The sequence below is a fragment of the Cydia fagiglandana genome, chromosome 3 (genome assembly GCF_963556715.1).
Source record: "Cydia fagiglandana chromosome 3, ilCydFagi1.1, whole genome shotgun sequence".
Lineage (NCBI taxonomy): Eukaryota > Metazoa > Arthropoda > Insecta > Lepidoptera > Tortricidae > Cydia > Cydia fagiglandana.
The window spans coordinates 2,252,825-2,272,697 of record NC_085934.1 but is presented as its reverse complement, the minus strand read 5'-3'; the positions used below and the strand labels follow the sequence as shown (position 1 = coordinate 2,272,697).

Here is a 19,873-nt window from a genome sequence, read left to right as displayed (position 1 = left end):
GGTATGAGGAAGCTCATTTTCCTTCCTTAATAGCGCGTGAAGTTGCGTTTAACGTTTCTTTCAGCTATAAATTCTTTAATTATTCATATTAATTTACCGTGTCGAGTGGTTGCATCACAAGTAAATATAAACATGACATTTTAGAATATAACTTATGAGTTGTGACGGATGCCAAAGTATGCGGGATTCAAGGCACTCAAAATATGTGCAATATTTTTTTTGTTTTTTTTTAAACTCCCGCCAGTCGCTGCGAAAAGCGTCGAGTTGATGAGTGGTGGAAGAAAGGGAAGGCCTTTGCCCAGCAGTGGGACACAACATAGGCTGTTAAAAAAAAAACAGACTTATTTTATCGTTACGTTAATTCGAGATTCAAATATCTAATTTCACACTTATACGGTTTTAGAAAAGTCTATATCAATTGTAAATATGGCAGTATGGTATACTAATAACAATAAATCAATCAATACAAATTAATCATAAACTTCACAATTGCTACTTAATTTCTATTTGATACTATTTTGTATCTCGTCAACGAAAAGATAAAATTAAACTATGCATTCTATTCTCTACTTTGGATACACGTCTTAAGTGTCAAAATAGTTTGTATCTATTGCGATTTGCTACACATCAGTCGCCATCAGACATTATTATATCGGAGCGGCCGAGGTGCTCAGATATATCTGAATATGCGCTCTAGCGCCTTGACAATAGAGGCGTGTTCAGATATTTGTGAGCACCTTGGCCGCTCCGTTATATCTGATGGCGGCTGTAAGCAATGTGTACGCGCTTGGCACCGGTCCGGCTGCCGCGAGTTGGTCTCTATAAATAGTAACAGAGATCCTTTATTTTATTTATTTAGATGCCGTTAGGTCATTAGCGGTCTTAGAAATCCCCGTAGTATTTTGTGGTTTGGAGAATCTAGGGGGGTCTGGGTGATTAATAAGATCATCCGTGAAACTATTTATTTACGTCAATACTGGAGTAAGTTAGGTTCAATGTTATATGGTGAGTGGAAATGGTACGAGTATGTACCTAAATAGTACTGTAAAGTCATGATTATGACACTTAAAAAGCCGCGCTAAAGTGCTAGCCGCGGTCCAAGCTAACTCTGCAGCGAATTTGATAGCACATGAGCGTGGAGGTGGTATCATAAACGTAAAATGCCTATGAAATTATGGCGTTTAACCCTTTTTACTGACAATCGAATGTCAGTCTTACTCAACAAAAATAGAACACATTTTTGAAGTGCCGTATGTGGGAAATATCCCTTATTCTGGTAAAGGGTTAAAATAACACTTCTACGCTCTATGCGATCAAACTCGCTGCAGAGTTAGCTTGGACCGATTCTAACCATCAAATTGGCTCGAAGCTACGCATATCGACACGGGCTGTATCTGGCAGTGTTGCCAACTTGGCATAAATGATGCCAGATCTGGCATAATTTGACTCACTTTGGCACCAAAATTTTCCATTTAGCATCTGGCATATTTTATTGCATAGTTTAGTCTAAGCCAAGTTTGGCAACAACAATATGCGCCATCGCCTTATGCGGTTCATATTTTCATATGAATTTTGACTTTTGTGGGCGGATGGACGTCGACGGTTAAATTGACCTCTGATTTTTTCGTGGATTGACATATTGAGTTCCATTTTGCAGATTTGATCAGACAATTAAATCAGGTTGGGCGAAAATTGTCTAATCTGGACTGGCCTTCACTTTTTTTTTAGCATATTTCATAAAACTTTGGCATAATTTTGGCATAATCGAGACATTAGTCTAGCATTTTTTCAAAATCCGAGTTGGCAACACTGGTATCTGGGTCGGTCTGTGACCCGCCTGAGTGTTGAAGAGAATGATAGTTTTCAGTCTTGCTCTTGTTCGTTTTGATGACTTGTAACGAGGCACTATGTGGGGAAATTTTCATACATTCGTTTTCATTGAACTGATTTCAAATAATCTATCTTGTGACTTATGATGATTGATGAATCAAATCCAAACATAGGTACTAAAGCAGGCCACTGACGAGCCTTCCAAATGGATGCCGTTACAATGGATTCATCCAAATGGACGGCATCCTAATATTAAACATTGTACGTTTTTGACATTCACGGGCCGATTTTGGATTGCAGCCACGCTATTTGGACTGTTGGAAGGCTCGTCAGTGGCCACCTTAATAAAGTTATAGGTTATAATATAAGACTTATAAGTTACTTGCTAACCGCCCCGGCATCGCATGGGTGAAACCTTAACAAATTACATACCTAAACCTTATATTCAATTACACAAACGGGTCTACCGCGATATAATTTCATTGTTTTTACCTTTAATTCCGACGTTTCAGCTGAGTTGCACCAGCTGAAACGCTACTTTCACTTGCTACCTTTTTTTTTTGCTTGCTTTTTTGCTTGTTGCTTTTTTTACTTGGTTGCTGAGTGAGGTTTGTGTAATTGAATATGTGTACAAAACGCGAGAGTTTAAAGTGTTATATACCTAAACCTTTCTCAATAATCACGCTATTGATAGTTAAAAACCGCATGAAAATCCGTTCAGTAGTTTTCGAGTTTATCGCGAACAAACATACAAACAAACAGACGCGGTGGGGGACTTTGGTTTTTTTTTGTAAGGTGTAGCGATTAATTATATGAAGATTATTTTAATTTCTCAGGTTCTGAAAGTGACTTATTGTTTATCTTAATATGTTCTATGGTCCTTGTTTGGGTCATATAACAACACCGCCCCAACTCAAATGAAGTACCCATTTAAAACCTCATTATTCTCATACCCAAACCAATAACGCAAAATATTTCTCAGTTATGTAGGTACAATGGGTCCATAAAATCGCGGGACCTTTTAGGTCCTCCATAAGTGAGCGCAATGATTTACACTTCAGGTCTTGAGTCATTCGTTGAGTCATCGTGTTGTGGTATTAAACAATTGACACATGGTGGACCTTATGCCATTACAATAAGATTTTTAATTTGTCAGTTAACAGTGCGGAGAATTGTGCTAATCGGCATACTTCATGTTCGTAATGTAAGCGTCATTTATCTTGATCGGCAGATTGGCAATAGTCCCATTATGTCAAATCAAAATAGACCAATATTGTTATGATATGTACGGTCGCCATCGGACTGGCCAAGGTGCTCATAAATATCTGAACACGCCTCTATTGTCAAGGTATATTTTTGACTTTTTTGAGCACCTCTGCCGCTTCGATATATCTAATATGGCGTCTGTACCAGCTTCTGCCCGCGACTTTGAAACTAGGTGGAATTTAAACAGACTACTCCATACTAAAAGGTATCCGCCGAGTAAAATCATAAAAGGATTTGAAGCCCTAAGGCTTACCGGTGCCGTAATGGTCCGGTTTGCGCACCATATTCGGAACCAAACGGTTACCAAGAACTGTGCCATGACTAACGACCTAACGACATGCTTTCGAAGATTTAGATCGGAAGCGATCAAATTTTGCGGTCATCTTTTGTGGCTTTGTCCACTTCGTCCAGTCGTCAAGGCGCTCACAAGTATCTGAACACGCCTCTATTGTCAAGGGGTTAGAGTGCGTGTTCAGATGACCCCGTGACCTGCTTTGTGGTGAGGATATGGAATTATTTTGAAATCTGATGCGAGTAGAGTTAATACATTCCCTCAGTGTTGCTTATAAAAGTTATTCTTCTTCTTAGTCGGTACACTCTTGCCAGAGTGATCGTGGTCATCATTGTAAATCTCGATGAGTCTCGATCTTGCTAATACGGCGCCATTCGTCGCGGGATGCAGCTTTCCGGGTACATTCGTAAACCGAGCACTTAGTTGCGGCCTTGATCTGGTCTGTCCATCTCATTGGTGATCTACCACGTGGCCTGGTGCCTTCGTATTGTTATAATCCAAAAGTTATAAACTCTTGATAATTCATGCCTTAAGATTACAGTGCCGAACTAAAATCTAGCTCCTTTACATGCCGAGAGTTGCATTCGATTTTCAATATATTGCGGCATTTGATCTTGCTGTGGCTCCTACTATAGTAATTATCTAAAATCGCATGCGATTTCATGCGACGTCTAGACTCTATAGAAGCCGTAAGATTAACAAGTCACTGGATTATCCAGATTTATTATACACAATAATTAGGGTTCCGTACCCAAAGGGTAAAACGGGACCCTGTTAGTAAGACTCTGCTGTCCGTCCGTCCGTCCGTCTGTCACCAGGCTGTATCTCACGAACCGTGAGACAGTTGAAATTTTCACAGATGATGTATTTCTGTTGCCGCTATAATAACAAATACTAAAAACAGAATAAAATAAAGATTTAAGTGGGGCTCACATACAACAAACGTGATTTTTGACCGAAGTTAAGCAACGTCGGGCGGGGTCAGTACTTGGATGGGTGACCGTTTTTTTTTGCCTTTTTTTGCATTATGGTACGGAACCCTTCGTGCGCGAGTCCGACTCGCACTTGCCCGGTTTTTATTGTGTTGAACTGTTCCAGGCATTAATAGTTTTCTGGAACAGGGATGTTTGATTCCGCAGCTGTTGGACCACCGTGCGGGTTCATTGACCGACTGAGTCATAAGGGCCAGGTATAAAACTTGGTATTTGCTGGTGTTTCTACGTACTCGCAATTATTGGCTGGACGCGTCATTTATTACTATGTATATAAAGTTTCCCTTTGCAACCTTAAAGGGGCCCACTGATTAACAGTCCGCCGGACGGTATTGGCCTGTCAGTTAGAACAAAATTTTGACAGTTCCGAACAACTGACAGGCCGATACCGTCCGGCGGACTGTTAATCAGTGGGCCCCTTTAGAAGTAATGACACTTTGAAACATGAAAGTAACATCGCTAGAATAATTTATTAACTGTTAGTAACCATCGAAGTGATAGTAATTAATTAATTATGTAGTGACTAATATTAACCCCTCCTATGCGGCCTGTCAATTATAATCATTGAAAAAGTGACCTTGACATTTAAAACAATAGATTTAAATTCACACGCACGGATCCTTGTCTAAGCAAACGAGGGGTTAAGAAACTATCGTGATATCGTTTTTAACGTTATCATCACGGTCAAAATATCCGTCTTCGATTATGGTTATTAGAGTCTGTGCGGAAAGAGTCGTGGAAGGTAAGTTAGGTAAGGAAGCCCGTACATTCTCCGACTCTTCTCTTTCCACGCATACTCGACCTGAGATACGGCTGCCACCAGTGTAACACTGACATATTCGCTAGCGTGAGCGTAATTAATAGTGATGTACCGACTATTGATTTGGCCGACTAGCCGACTAGCCGACTAATCGGCGCTCGAATGGCCGATTAGTCGGCCGACTAGTCGGCTAGTCGGCCAGATCATTACTTTCGTGTAGGTTTCGGGTGAAAACAATAGTTTTGCTCTTTTGGTTGCGCTATTCATATATTAGCTTGGCTAAAAGGTGTTCTCTACAGGTTCAAAGACCTTTCACAAGAATCCTGGTTCAATTTCTGTCTTTCTTTTATTTTGCGATCCTGAGCAGACCGTCAGTAGGTACAACTTGTAGGAGGTATTTCCAAGTCTCTATTTCTCGTACGTAGTCGCCAATTAAGAACCTATCCCCTGTGGTCAGCGTCTTTACGAGCAACGTGCCCTGTTTATAAGTCTCTAAATTTTGCAATAACATTAATAGTTCCCCAAGGCTCCACCATTAAAAAAAAAACAAAAACTGAATTATAATAAAAAAAATTAAGTATAGAACTTGGCCATGAAATTACACGAGAATCAGTTGAGATCGACCTGTAGAAGAAAACACCAGCCCACCACCATACGATAACGATCAAACGGTCAATTATATGTATGAACAAAAGTTTTCACACCCTGAATAGGTATTTTGACTATTTTGGTAAAATAGACATAAAACATATGGTAAATATTGAATCTAATGGTTTCTTTTTATCTGTTTTTCTTTCACTTATAAAGTGCCGACTAATCGGCCATTTTTGCCGACTAGTCGCCGACTAATCGCCGACTACAAATGTGGCCGGATAGTCGGCTTTCCCGACTAGTCGGCGACTAGTCGGTACATCCCTAGTAATTAACTTTCTATGCATCTCGCTCGTACTGCGAGATGTATAGAAAGTAACTTACGCAGACGTTAGCGAATATGTCAGTTTGACACTGCTACTGGCAGTCGTGGCTCGTGATAAGGCTACTGGTGGAAATATTGACACCCAAAGACAGATTGACTTGGCAACCGTTTATCTTTAAAAACATTTAAGTAGTTTAAGAGCTCGCACAGAATAAATAATAGTACTAGGTACAGAAGACTCACTCTCTAACAAAACGCGTCTGTTACGATCAGTACAGATATGGCCGCTAGGTGGCGACAGCGCCACGCGCGGCTTATGGCTTTCCCCAAAATTGGGGGGGAACGGATGTACTTTTAGCTACCTGTAGCAAAGCGACGAAATCGAGGAGTGAGACACGCCTGGAGCTGAGAACAAATATTGGAAACTTTGCAGAAATACCCAGTGGTAACCAGACCGGAGAAAGTATGTATGACGTTGGAAACTGGTACGGTGGGAGGAATGTACCGCGAATGTCAATATGCAGAGTGGCACAAGTAAATCGCTTTATTAATTTTAGTAAAACGCGGTAACAGGATGTTACATTTAACTTTAGCCAGTGAGGTGATAGTACATAGGTCTTACAGTACCTAAATCTGTTAGTGTAACACCAACCCTGAAATCATGAAAAACTAAAAAGAAGTTTGAAATGGGTAGTTCTAATTTTGCGTTTTTGATTCGGTCAAATTGTGTTTTTTGAAAAACGAATTATAGCCAGCATTCTAATGAATGTAGTATGATACCTTTGGGTATGGTGCTTTAATATACAAGCTAAAAGGGGGGGTTGCATCAGGGGGAGGGGGAGGGACGCTAGTGTGCGTAAAGCACCATACCCAAAGATACCATATCATACTACTTTCATTGAATGCTGGCTATAATTTGTTTTTCTTGCCCATACATTAGAACATAATTTAACCGAATCATTTCACAGAATTTAACGTTAGATTCACAGTAAAAATATTCCACAACCTAGTTGGTAGTTGCTCTACTGTTGATTGTACCTAGCATGATTATGAAAGAATAATGATCAAAGTCAAATGGCGTTCTAACAGTTTGAATCTCCTCTCGAAAGATGGCAGTAAATTTACAGTGGCTACATACGAAGATGTAAATACACCCACGATAAGTTTGGCGGCTTTACCATTCAGCACGTTAAGCTTCCTCATTCCAAAACACCGTGACCTCCCAACCTGACCCCACTATACTGTTTGTGCAGCCGAATGGGGTTAAAGGTCACATGTCTGACATGTCTCCGAAACTAATGAAAGTTCTCCCAGCTTTTCAATTCCGGAGGTACTTGAAGAAATAGGTTCGGGGGATCCCGCAAGGTAAATTAAGGCCTTTTTTTGTCTACAATTTTTTTTATTAATTTTAAGGGCCCCGCAGATTACCAGTACGCCGGCCGATATCAACCTGTCAGTTGTGGTGTCGGAACTGTCACCTTTTGCGATTAACTGACAGGCTGATATCGTCCGGCGAACTGTTAATTTGTGGGACCCTTTAATTTTTGAAGATACCTATTAGACAGATATTTTTTGGGACTTGAATACCTACATGGTTTAACTAATTTACAGTAAAATTAATTTATAGTAAAATTTTATAAATTAGCTCTGATTTTAATTTTATGGACTAATATAACTAAACAATTTCATTTTCTGATATTAATCAATATAAATGTATTTGTTTCCTGTTAGTTTCGGGTCAGGCTGTAAAAAAGTAACAAAATACGTTCCCATACACTCATGGTACACCTTTTATTTTGCCAAAACTGCTCGTCAATACGCAAAATTGAAATGACTGACTAAAGTCCTTATCAAACGGACGTCCGTCCGTGAGATATGCCCAGCTGACATTATCGGACTTTTCAACGAAGTTTTGGTACTTTGTCGCAGTTATTTGCAGGAGAACTTCGAAACATTTAGCTTTAATACGTTAGTTGGACAGGGTACTAAAATATTTAGCTTCGAGTTCAAATTTATGTAGGTGGGTTAAGTACTTGCATAGATTATAACAGCGTAGTGGATTGACTCTAGGAATTGTGAGTAAATTCAGATTGCCTCTACGACTAATAAAAAAGTCGTAGGTACCTACATAGTAAGTACTACAAATACGAAACTCGCTGTTAATAGATATATGTATGATTCAATTCGGGGTCACATTTTTGTGAAGAAAGCGGTGTACGTTTCAGTGGCGTTTCCTTTGCAGTTATCTGGCAATTCATACCCTCTAGGTACTCTACCTACTAAAATCCAAAGTCAATGTATGTCAAATGCTAATTACGTATTTTACAGTAAAATTAATTTACTAGCGTAAGACAAAGACAGTATGATTCTCTCTATGTTTGAAATGAGACAGTCCCTGGCCAAACTTTAGAAAAGGCTGAGAAAAATTAGTAAAAAGAAAGAAAGAGCAAAATGATCAATCTGTTTGAAAATCTGTGACCGTCCCTGGTCAAACTTTAGAAAAATTAATAAAAAGAAAGCAAGAGCAAAATGATCAAACCGTTTTAATTTGTGGTCATCATTTAAATTAAATCATACCCTCGGAATTCAAGTATTACGTCACGACTATTGTCTTGTTAAATAATGGGGGACATCCAAAACAAATATGGCGCGGTTCATTGTGACATAAGATATCCTAGTCAATCAATTGTATAAATTATTCACTCTCTTTAACCTTGTTTTAGCGATCAATGTTTTACAAGATTTCTGTGAGGCTTCTCCACAGTGTAAAAAGTAACAGTGGGCCGACGCCTTTGATGTTTGTGTAAATGCTGACACCCCAGTAGGGTTGTCAGACTTTTACAAATAGTCTGACAACCCTACTGGGGTGTCAGCAGACAGAGCAGATAGCAGACAGAGCAGGGTGTAAGACTTACACTTGATTTACTATAAGACATGCTAGCCCTGTAAGTAGTACCGAGCTACTAACAATGGCGACGTATGCAGCTCGGGTGCGCGCGAGCCACCCATCGCCCTCGCATCCCGCACGATTGCCCTGTCTAGATAGCTTCGTCGAATGACTCTACTGTTTTATAGATTGTGGCTTCGCTTTCTGTCTTTTATGAATATGAAATCATAGGCACTGTGCAAACATTTTAGAAGAAAGCCCAATGCAAATAAAGGAAGAGCCTAGGTCTCGTGAGCGCTGCTCATGCACTGTTACCGCTTCAAAATGGAGACGTGGGCCGTGTTGCATAATAAACTACAACTAATATTATAAGCGGAACTCCTTTTCTAATTTAAATTATTGAAAAAGGAGTTCCGCTTGTAATATTAGTTGTAGTTCATTATGCAACACGGCCCTAGTCTCCCCAAAACATGTCACACAAGTTAAACCGTAAAATTAGCACACAACAGTTTAAAACAGTTGTTACACACAAAAAAGTTGTTGTGTGCTAATTTTACGCCACTAATTTAAAATCAGGCAACCAAAGATCAGAAATGAATCTGTCCATGCTAATTGCACATATTAAGTTACATTATTGAATCACATGTAATTTGATAGAAACAAAATATCAGATTCAGTGAGAGGTGTGTTGCAAACAGATTATGTTTAACATTATAGTAAATTTTATTAAGCTTAAAAACTTTAAAGAAACCAAATACGATTGAATGTATGACTTGGTCATTCACCTATGACTTAGCTATGTGGATGTGTTAGTATGTGGTTAGCTTGGACTTAGCCATGTGGTTAATGTGGCGTAAAGCCAGTGGACTGTAGTTTTTTAAGTTAGTTCATTCGACACTATACTGCTTTATCTGATGGTAGAAGGGCTTACCGGTATTTTGTGGTCTGCAGCTGGCAGAGGCCTCTGCGGGTGGATTGCTCGCTGGTGGCTTCCTCGTTATTTCAAGGCACTGCACACTGTTTTCTGGTATATTTCGCGAATTCAGATATTCTTTCTGTTACGATGTTTTGATGACACTGACACCGTTAGTTATTACTTTTCAGACCATTGCGAATGTGTCGCCGGCCAGTAGCCTCGCTACCTCAAATAAGTCAGTATAGCAGTAGGTTGAATACTAAACACCCCCCACCGAAAGCACTATGTGGCTTTCTCATAATATGAAAAAAGAGAGAACAGAACTTGCGCATGTATAGGCGCGAAAATAAAATAAAATATATGCAATTAATGCGATAAAAGAAGGGGATTTAGTGAGTATAAGGCAGAGGACACAGTTTATTAACAGGTCTCAAAAAGGAATTGTTAGCTCTTGTGCGCAGAGTAACCTTGCGCACAATGCCGTCTAAACCGGGATGTTTTTGTTGGACAATTGCAAGTGGCCAACTACAAGGAGAAACTCGGTCGTCCTTGACCAACACTAAGTCTCCTACATTAATATTGGGAGGCGAGGTGAACCATTTTGACCTTTGCTGTAAGGTATGTAAATAATCTTGGCTCCATTTCTTCCAAAACAGTTGAGAGCAATTTTGCAAATATTGCCAACGTGATAGATGATTTACAGGTACAGACTGCAAATCATACTCTGGTACAGCTGTCAGACTCTTGCCTATCAAGAAGTGTCCAGGAGTTAGGACATTAAACTCATGAGGATTATCACTAGCTGGCAGAGCGCATAATGGCCGTGAATTCATTATGGCTTCAATTTTACAGAAAATTGTTGTCAGCTCCTCAAAAGTCAAGGCTTTGTCACCGACAGCACGCACAAGATGGTATTTCGCAATGCGAACGCAACTCTCCCATAAACCACCCATGTGAGGGGCGCTAGGAGGATTGAACTGCCAGTTAATCAAGCGCTGAGCGCAGCCGTTAAAAATATCCTGTTGAGTGCTCTTGTCAGACATGAATTTCTGAACATCAGCAAGATGTTTACTGGCTGTTGTGAAATTCGTCCCGCAATCGGAATAAAAACATGCCGAAAGACCGCGACGGGATACGAATCTGTCTAGAGTAGCCAAAAAGCAATCGGCAGATAGAGAGGAGAGCGTTTCTAAATGCACGGCTTTAGTTGAAAAGCAAACGAAGACCGCTAAATAAGCCTTCTCTATCTTCGCATTGCGCCGTAAGCTTTCCTTTATATAAAAGGGTCCGGCCAGGTCCACACCTACATGCTCAAACACCTTATTAGGTAACAGACGAGTTGATGGAAGGTCACCCATTTTAGGCTGCAGCAGAGTGGGTCTACATTTGTAGCAGCTCTTGCACTTTGAATGAATGGAACGAATTAGGCTACGAGCCGACAAGATCCAATATCTCTGGTTGAGAACATTCTGCAAGGTCTGCGGACCTGTGTGTAAATATTTCTTATGAAAATATTCCACCAAGAGCTTTGTAAACCTACTTTGCTTCGGCAACAATATAGGATGCTTCGCATTGTAAGGCAAGTCAGAGTGCGGGATACGACCCCCCACCCTGAGGAAGCCTCGATCGTCAAGAAAGGGTGCAAGCTTCCTTAACGAAGGGATGTACGTTACGCCCTTTTTCAAAGTTTCAATTTGCTCTTTGAAATAAGCTGATTGTACTAATTTGATCAAGCAATCATGGGCTTGATTCAAGTCTTTAGTCGTTAAAACTTGGTCGCAAATCGAAACGTCACCACGGAATCGTCGCAGTAAACGTAAGATCCAGGCGATGCTTCTTTGCATTCTAGAATAAGAAGAGAACTGGTTGCAAACACGATCAACGAATTCCAGTTTACCTTCTTCTCCCGTTTGTTGAGATAGTAAATTAAATGTATTTGTATTTAATTTCATCTCTGGGATTTGTGTTTCACATTTGTTTATGAAAGTGGAAACAGGCCAATTCTCACAATCGTCATACATCCAGGCAGGCCCTTCAAACCACTGAGAGCTACCAGCCATGAACTGCGACGGAGAAACACCTCGCGAGGCGACGTCTGCCATGTTGTTTTCGCTGTTCACATGACGCCACGCATGAGGAGGTATTGATTCTGTTATTTGTGTAACACGGTTACAAACAAATGTTTTTAATTTATAAGCATCAGTTTGTAGCCACGCCAAGACAATAGACGAATCTGTCAAAGCTGTGATTTTTGTCACATTAACCCGAATTAAGCATTCACACGCGTACTTCATTAGTTTTGCAAGAAGTGCTGCGGCCATAAGTTCCATTTTCGGGATAGTCTGAATTTTGACAGGTGCTACCTTTGACCTTGCCATCAACAATCTGCACTTAACGTTAGACAGATGTCGTGAGATGACGTAGATGCAGGCGGCGTACCCACGAGAAGACGCGTCGCTAAATCCAACAAGTTCGCATTCAGTTACATTTGGAAGCAAGATATGCCGTTGAATCTGCAACTCGGATAGTCGGGGTAGTTCGTCAATGAACGTCAACCACTGCTCGCATACATCTTGAGGAAGCGGATCATCCCAACCGAGACCCACCTTCCAAAGGTCCTGAAGAATGCACTTTGCAACAAATGTGCATGGAGCAATGTATCCAACAGGATCGTAAATTGACGCAAGAGTCTTCAGTACAGATCGCTTAGTATTGACGGTATCTTGTTTGTTCAATGAGAAGCTGAACGCGTCAAACACCGGAGACCATTTCAAGCCTAAAAGCTTAATTGAAACGTCATCCCTGTCCTTCTGAAAAGTGACAGTAGTTTCACGATGTTCGGCCGGGACGCGCTCAAACAACTGTTCAGAGTTGCTCGACCATTTCTTAAGCACAAGTCCTCCGCACTGTAGCATATGAATCAACTCGTCCTGTAATGCACATGCCTGAGAGAAGGTGGCGCATGACCACAGGATATCATCCATATAGATGCCTTGACGTACAACTTCAGCAGCAGAAGGGAAACGTTCGCCTTCATCACTGGCTAATTGTAGTAAAGTGCGTATGGCCAGAAATGGACTCGAACTCACGCCATATGTGATTGTTTTCAACTCATAGACTTTTATCGGCTCGTCAACTGACGACCGATATAAAATATGTTGATATTTTCGGTCAGATTCGCGCACAAGGATTGCACGATACATTTTGCAAATATCACTTGCGAAACAGTATTCGAATAATCGAAAATTTGTTATAATGGCTCCTATATCACGGTATAGGTTTGGTCCCGTCAACTGGGTGTCGTTAAGAGAGACGTTTGTAGACGTTTTCGCACTAGCATCAAAGACTACGCGCAACGGCGTAGATGTGCTGCTTGGCCTTAAAATACTGTGATGTGGTACAAGATATTTGCTCGGCTCGCTACCAGTATACAATTCCATGTGGTCTAGTTTCTCATACTCCAACATGAAGTCACTGTAAGCTTGCTGCAGCACTGGTGAACGCGCGAGTTTGCGCTCTGTTGCCAGCAGTCGTCGCTCGGCAGCAGCGCGAGAGTCTCCGAGTATCGGCGCATCAGGAACAAAAGGCAGCGGCACGATATACCTCCCCCCCTCATCACGGGAGTGATCACGCACGTAAATATCTTCAGCCAACTGATCTTGTGGGCTGAGTACAGGTTTGCACGGCAATTCCTCTACTTCCCAGAAGTCACGCAGCGTTTTGTCCAAAGTCTTCTCTAAAGAAATCGTCAAATGGAAACTCTGTGTTGGTGTTTCGGTGTCGTTACTGTCGTTGTATAATCTTCCGCTAACGACGTACCCAAAAATGGTTTCAATAACCTTTGGAATGTTCGGCTTGACAGTAGTAGGCTTGTCCATAATCAATTCGGACACGACGCCATTGTCCAGTAGAATATCCACCGTTGACTTCTCGAAAAACAACGGGTCAGCCAATTCAAACTTCTTGTATTCTTCCACAACTTCTGGCGGAAACGAAACATTTGGCATTTCAGATGACACTTTCTCCACGACGACCATCTCCACCTGGAAACTCGGAACGTCCGATTTACACGGCTTCAAGTCGCACGTCACCATGCCAAAGTTTTTGACAAGTTCACCTCCAAGTCCTGATACTGTGTAAGGACATTTGTTGCGAGGTAAGCCCAAACGTTGAGCACAATTCAAAGTAATAAATGAGCTTTGCGCTCCAGAATCAAGAACAGCACGGCAGTTCTGATGTTGACCGGTGATGTCAACCACTAGAGTCCTCGTAGTCCCCAACACTACACCGTAAGAACCTGAATTTTCACTCACGGAGTGAAGATTCTCAGTTCCAGTTGGAGCGGGCGTCACACTCACGGAGCGCGGCGGCGAAGGCCCCGCTGCATGCACGGCAGCGCGGGGCGTCTGCAGGGTCGGCACGGCCGGAGCCTGCAGAACACTTGTATCCCGATGTAGCAAATAATGATGAGGCTGAGAGCAAACTCCACAAGTCATATTGCTCTTACAACTTGACGCTTCGTGACCACTTTTCAAACAGTTGCTGCATATCTTCAAGGCGTTGACACGGTCAATCCTATCTTGAATCAACAGTTTACGAAACTGTTCGCAACGATAAATCAGATGATTTGAGTTGCAATGCACGCAAGTCAGTTTGTTTTGGTACGAATTATTTTGAGTATCATTATTACGCGAAACAGTTAATCCAACCTTTTGCGAAGACGAGGTCGCGTTCGAATATTTGAAACTGGCAGGTTTATGACTCGGTTGTGTGAAGTTGACAGGTGACTTCACTTTGACTTGTGGATTGTTTATAGTCCGGGAGCTAGTACTAGGAAAAGTATGTTCCAACACTTTTATTTGTTTGTTCACAAAATTTATTAATTCCGCGAAAGTCGGTAATTCATTTTGATCGCGGCTTTCTTCAAACAATTTCCGAGAATGACTGTCTAGCCCGCGAAGTGCCAGATGGCAGAATAGATAGTCGTCCAAGTTCTCAATCTGCAAGGCGTGAATAGCTTTCAAGGAATGGTCAAAAGTCTCCACGAATGAGGTTAAATTCGCTGCACTGTCTTTTGTCAAAGGTGAAAAATTCAGCATTTTATCCAGATACCTGCCGGTCAACGCTCTGACATCTTGGTACTTATCAAGTAAGCTTTTCCAAACTACAGGATAGTTGTAAGACGTGATCGGAAGACTCTTGATAATATTCAGTGCTGGGCCTTTGACACAAGACAGCAGATAATGAAATTTATCTATGTTCTCGAACTTGCGATTGTGAACCAAAGACACAAATGTATCATGAAATGTGGCCCAATTCTCCACCTGACCATCAAATTCAAACAAAGTCAGCTTCGGTAAATGTGGCCTAGCGAAACAATCATCCTTGGTTTCAGTGAAATTATTTTTGGTTGGCTCCTGGACTATACGGTTGCAGTTCAAAGCTACCTTTTTACAAGCAAAATATAAATCGTCGAAACTTTCTAACGAGCTTGTTGAAGGTTTAGCTTTGGGGTTTGCCTGCATCTCCAGCATGATAATCTCCATGACAATTTTTTCGAAGTCGCAACGTGCGTCATCGAGTTCCGAAAACTGTACCATGTAATCTTGCACCGAGTCTAGACTATCCAATTTAACAGTTTTGGATACATCATAAGCCTTTTGTAATTTGTTAAACAAATATTCTTTTTTGAGTGTCAACGTATTTATTTGCAATAACAATTGCACCTCGCCTTCCGCCATTGTTTGTCACGGACAAAAATGTATGACGAATTGGATATTTTATTGAAATAGATATCAGTAAAACCGTAGAAATAAATAGGAAACAGCGAGATAATATGCGGATACGATCCGCAAGGGAAAATTCAACGGTTAGCCTATAGAAGTATAGAAGATAGGATTTGGGGAAAAAATAAATCTGGGAGGGTTCAAAATTTGGGAAATTTAAGAATCGGCTCGGAGGCCAGAAAATGTGGCGTAAAGCCAGTGGACTGTAGTTTTTTAAGTTAGTTCATTCGACACTATACTGCTTTATCTGATGGTAGAAGGGCTTACCGGTATTTTGTGGTCTGCAGCTGGCAGAGGCCTCTGCGGGTGGATTGCTCGCTGGTGGCTTCCTCGTTATTTCAAGGCACTGCACACTGTTTTCTGGTATATTTCGCGAATTCAGATATTCTTTCTGTTACGATGTTTTGATGACACTGACACCGTTAGTTATTACTTTTCAGACCATTGCGAATGTGTCGCCGGCCAGTAGCCTCGCTACCTCAAATAAGTCAGTATAGCAGTAGGTTGAATACTAAACAGTTAAAGTTACAACTGTAACTTTCTAGCTTACTGTGGGGCTAGTTCAATTTGTTTAAATGAGTCGCTTAACTTCAAACTCGGGTAAATCCATCTGTCAGATTATGCGATTTTGGTATTAAGAAAACGTAATAGGGTAGATATTTGCTGAGAGGGTCCAATGGATTTACCCGAGTTTGAAGTTAAGCGACACAAATCTTGTTATATGACACTTATTTAGTCTTATTTATTTGTCAATGGTATATTGACTGAACTACCACATTCCATGCTTTTGATTTTTTTGTGTACACACTTATAAGATCCTAATGTAATGTAACTAAAGTATAAATTTACTAAGGGAAAAAAATTAGGTGTCTATTAATATGTTGACCAGACTAAATTAACCCACAATCTCTCAGTAGCTTAGCACTATTACTATTAAAACAACTAATGTGTAAATAATATTATAAAATTACTAGTCAAAGTTCAATTGATGGACACAAACTCATAAGAATCCAGTTGATTTTAAATTTAACTATAATAGTTAGTTAAGTACTAATAAATGTAAGTGGTGAATGCAAGTGCAAGTGTTATCTACATCATAATTTCATAGTAGTTTGATGTTTAAAATAACACTTGCATTGCATGTGCTCTCAAAATCATTGCAGACTTTTCTTGGTCTAGAATAACTCTAGCCAACAAAACAACTGTCTGAAATTAGGTTACAATAAAAAGGAGATATGACCTAATGTGGCTGTATAGAATAATGCCCCTGAAAAAAGATAATTAAAAAACAATGACCTACTGGAATATGTTGTCATTTTGACATTGTCAATTGTCATTTTATGTCTGATGGTATGGGTTATTTCCATTCAAGTTATTATTTTTTATTTCGTACATATTAATGTGTCTAACAAGATTTTTTTGAATTGTGTATCGCTGCTTACGGTTTTATTCACAATTGAGGGTCGGTAGGTACCGTTGGGGTTAGGTTGTCCGCATTACCAGTCAAAATTAACGTTTCCATCCATGAAATTACTGGTCCTGCTAAGTGAGTGTTTGTGGTTGGTTATTATAACTTAATTATGATTCTAAATACATTCTATTCTTACCTCTTTGATGACATTTCCGCCGTCATTTTCTAAAGCACTTTTTCAGTCACAATAATGAAATAAACAAACTTAAGTCCATTATCTATAGCATTAACACTCAAACATAAAATTTCGTTTCACTGTTCATCGAAATACGCTGTATTATTATGGGAAAACCAAAAAAAAGCAAGACCTCTATGCACTTTGTGCATCGCATGGAATCTGTCAAATCGACATGTGAAAGATTCGTTTTACGGTACAATGTTTTAATAGCAATGTATCGTTTAGGTCACGTTTCACTATTAAAAGAATATGTTATTTTTGACAAAAACTGGATGTTTTTGCTGGAATAATAAGCATACTTTCCATTCCGCTGGTATTTTTTCAAAGTAGTTTATATTTACATGTTCATAATATTTTACACGAGCATTATCGTAAGCGTTAAATTTGTGGAACGGAACGTTCTATCTTCCTTCAATGGTTGCTACGGCAACTTCGTATTGATAACAACTCATGGCCAATGGCCGTATTCAAAATTTCTGTGTTTACTGTCATTGTGTCAACTTGTAATGTGTACGGGAAAGAAGTTGCTTTATCGATCAAACATTTATAGTTAACAGTGACCTAAATGTGAAGTTGCAGTACCCGCTGCAGATATGTTTAAAAACACATTTCAGTCCGGTTTCCTCTCGATTCTTTACAGCATTGGCAGCAAACCTTTGCAAATATGGGACAAGAAGGTGCGAAACGGTCACATAAAGAGGATTACGGACAACGACATTCAAAGTCTGGTGCTAGAAATTGTCGGGACCAACGTTAGCACCACGTATATAACATGTCCTGCAGACCCAAAGAAGACGCTCGGCATCAAGCTACCATTCTTAGTTATGATTATTAAGAACCTGAAAAAGTACTTTACTTTCGAAGTCCAGGTAAGGTTAACACAATACTAGTGGAATACCATCCTACTAACTGTCTTTACAAGGAAAAGTTAGGTTATGTGCTCTGTAAATTAGTCCAAATAATTTTAAGGTTAGTTTTTACCGCCATTTTTATAATTCTTTGTTGTTACAGGTTTTGGACGACAAAAATGTACGACGGAGGTTCAGAGCAAGTAACTATCAGTCAACTACTCGTGTGAAACCATTCATTTGCACCATGCCGATGCGTCTTGATGAGGGCTGGAACCAAATACAATTTAACCTCGCCGATTTCACACGGAGAGCTTATGGAACTAATTATGTAGAAACCCTCAGGGTCCAGATACATGCAAACTGTAGAATAAGGAGAGTTTACTTCTCCGATAGATTGTACTCTGAGGATGAGCTGCCGGCAGAGTTCAAGCTATTCCTACCCATACAGAATAAGGCAAAAGCAACAATAGCTACTTAATCAGCAAATCTAGTAAAAACAATGGTAATTACTATAGTAAAATAGGCATACCTATAAGTTTATTTTTTTTGTATAATGACACTAACTGAGACAGTGCACCACTTATTTGATATGCATCATTTTGTTGTAACTGTGTGAGAAATATAAATGCACAACAATACCAGGTATTTTATTTAGCCCTAAATAAATTGTATGAAATTGGTGCAGCTGTAAATGCTCGATTATAGCTCATTTACCGGCTACCTGCGAAAGCAGCCAGACATGAATCTACTACTCAAACGCGCGCGCGCCGCGTGACGTGACAACAAATAATGACAGTTCTGACTACAGATAAGAAAAAACTCATGCTGGGTTATGTAGAGTCTGGCTAGCCAAAATTTGTTGACAGATATTTCGTTGTTGTATCACCAATTGTCTATGATTTAAAAAAAAGCTAAAAGTCAGTTGTCAATTTATGTCATTCATTCAAATTGTTTGCGGTTTATTTTAAATAATATTAATAATTTCTATACTGAGTGAGGTTCGCAAACTATTATTCAAGCTCGTAAATAATTACGACAATGTGCGAAGTGGACGTGTAGCGTTGTAAAACGAAAAACTGCAATGTTTACAACTCCTAACCAAATGTAAACAAATTAGGAGGTTGGTGCTCTATAAATATGTTGATACTTTAAGTACTAGTTCTAACATTTGCCTATTACTTTGAATAAGTACGTGAATTTATTAATGCCTGAATCTCATAAATAGGACAAGTGTATAAAGAAACGGATAAACTAAAAGTTCTGAAAAAAATCTAATATAAAATCTAAATATTGGAACGTAAACATATGTGTTTGTCGTTGACTGTACTTTAAATAGTGGTAGAAATTATGTGAGCTGACTTTGAGTGCACGTAAACGTTTATTTAACTTATTTCCTTAGGTACCTTACTTGTGCACAGAATATTAAAAATATTGTCTAGTATCAAAACTATAATTCCTACTACACAAAGTGTGACCAGCCCAAGATTTTTTGAATTTCCCGCCAAAAATTTAGGTAAAATTTCAGTAGCCAGACTCTAGTTATTAAATAGTGGAAAATATATTATACACATGGTGCCAACATCATTCAAAAAATTTACTCCTGGAATATACAGGGTGGAAAGATAAGTCGAGTCCTGGAGGGAAACTACCTTAAATCCTAAGCTGGCTCATTTTACTTAAAGGAGACATTCCTTTATTTTTAAAAAGAATCAAACTGCATTCAAAGAT

At 39.8% G+C, this 19,873-nt stretch overlaps 2 protein-coding genes across 3 annotated transcripts in view; one reads left to right on the top strand and one right to left on the bottom strand.

Moving 5' to 3' along the window:
• Nucleotides 1–17,456, bottom strand: part of LOC134679847 (serine/threonine-protein kinase hippo-like) — a 43,951-nt gene extending 26,495 nt beyond the window's left edge. The window contains exon 1 of the mRNA XM_063538757.1: nt 17,253–17,456. Within this exon, the coding sequence (XP_063394827.1) occupies nt 17,253–17,278 (26 nt within the window). The 5' untranslated portion in view covers nt 17,279–17,456. The remainder of the gene's footprint in view (nt 1–17,252) is intronic.
• On the top strand, nt 17,007–18,781 carry LOC134679862 (cilia- and flagella-associated protein 20). Of its 2 annotated transcripts, XM_063538775.1 has the most exons (3): nt 17,007–17,204; nt 17,935–18,163; nt 18,306–18,781. In XM_063538775.1, the coding sequence occupies exons 1-3, from the start codon at nt 17,170–17,172 to the stop codon at nt 18,621–18,623; spliced, it is 582 nt and encodes a 193-aa protein (XP_063394845.1). In that variant the 5' UTR covers nt 17,007–17,169; the 3' UTR covers nt 18,624–18,781. The 2 variants fall into 2 exon arrangements, with proteins under 2 accessions (XP_063394845.1, XP_063394844.1); XM_063538774.1 differs by lacking the exon at nt 17,007–17,204 and having other exon boundaries at nt 17,708–18,163.
• The last annotated feature ends 1,092 nt before the right edge of the window (nt 18,782–19,873 follow it).

Bases quoted from the DNA above. Each gene is read 5' to 3' on its own strand.
- LOC134679862 (XM_063538774.1), top strand. From the start codon at position 17,888: ATGTTTAAAAACACATTTCAGTCCGGTTTCCTCTCGATTCTTTACAGC. The intron at 18,164-18,305 runs GTAAGGTTAACA...TTGTTGTTACAG, and splicing joins ACTTTACTTTCGAAGTCCAG to GTTTTGGACGACAAAAATGT.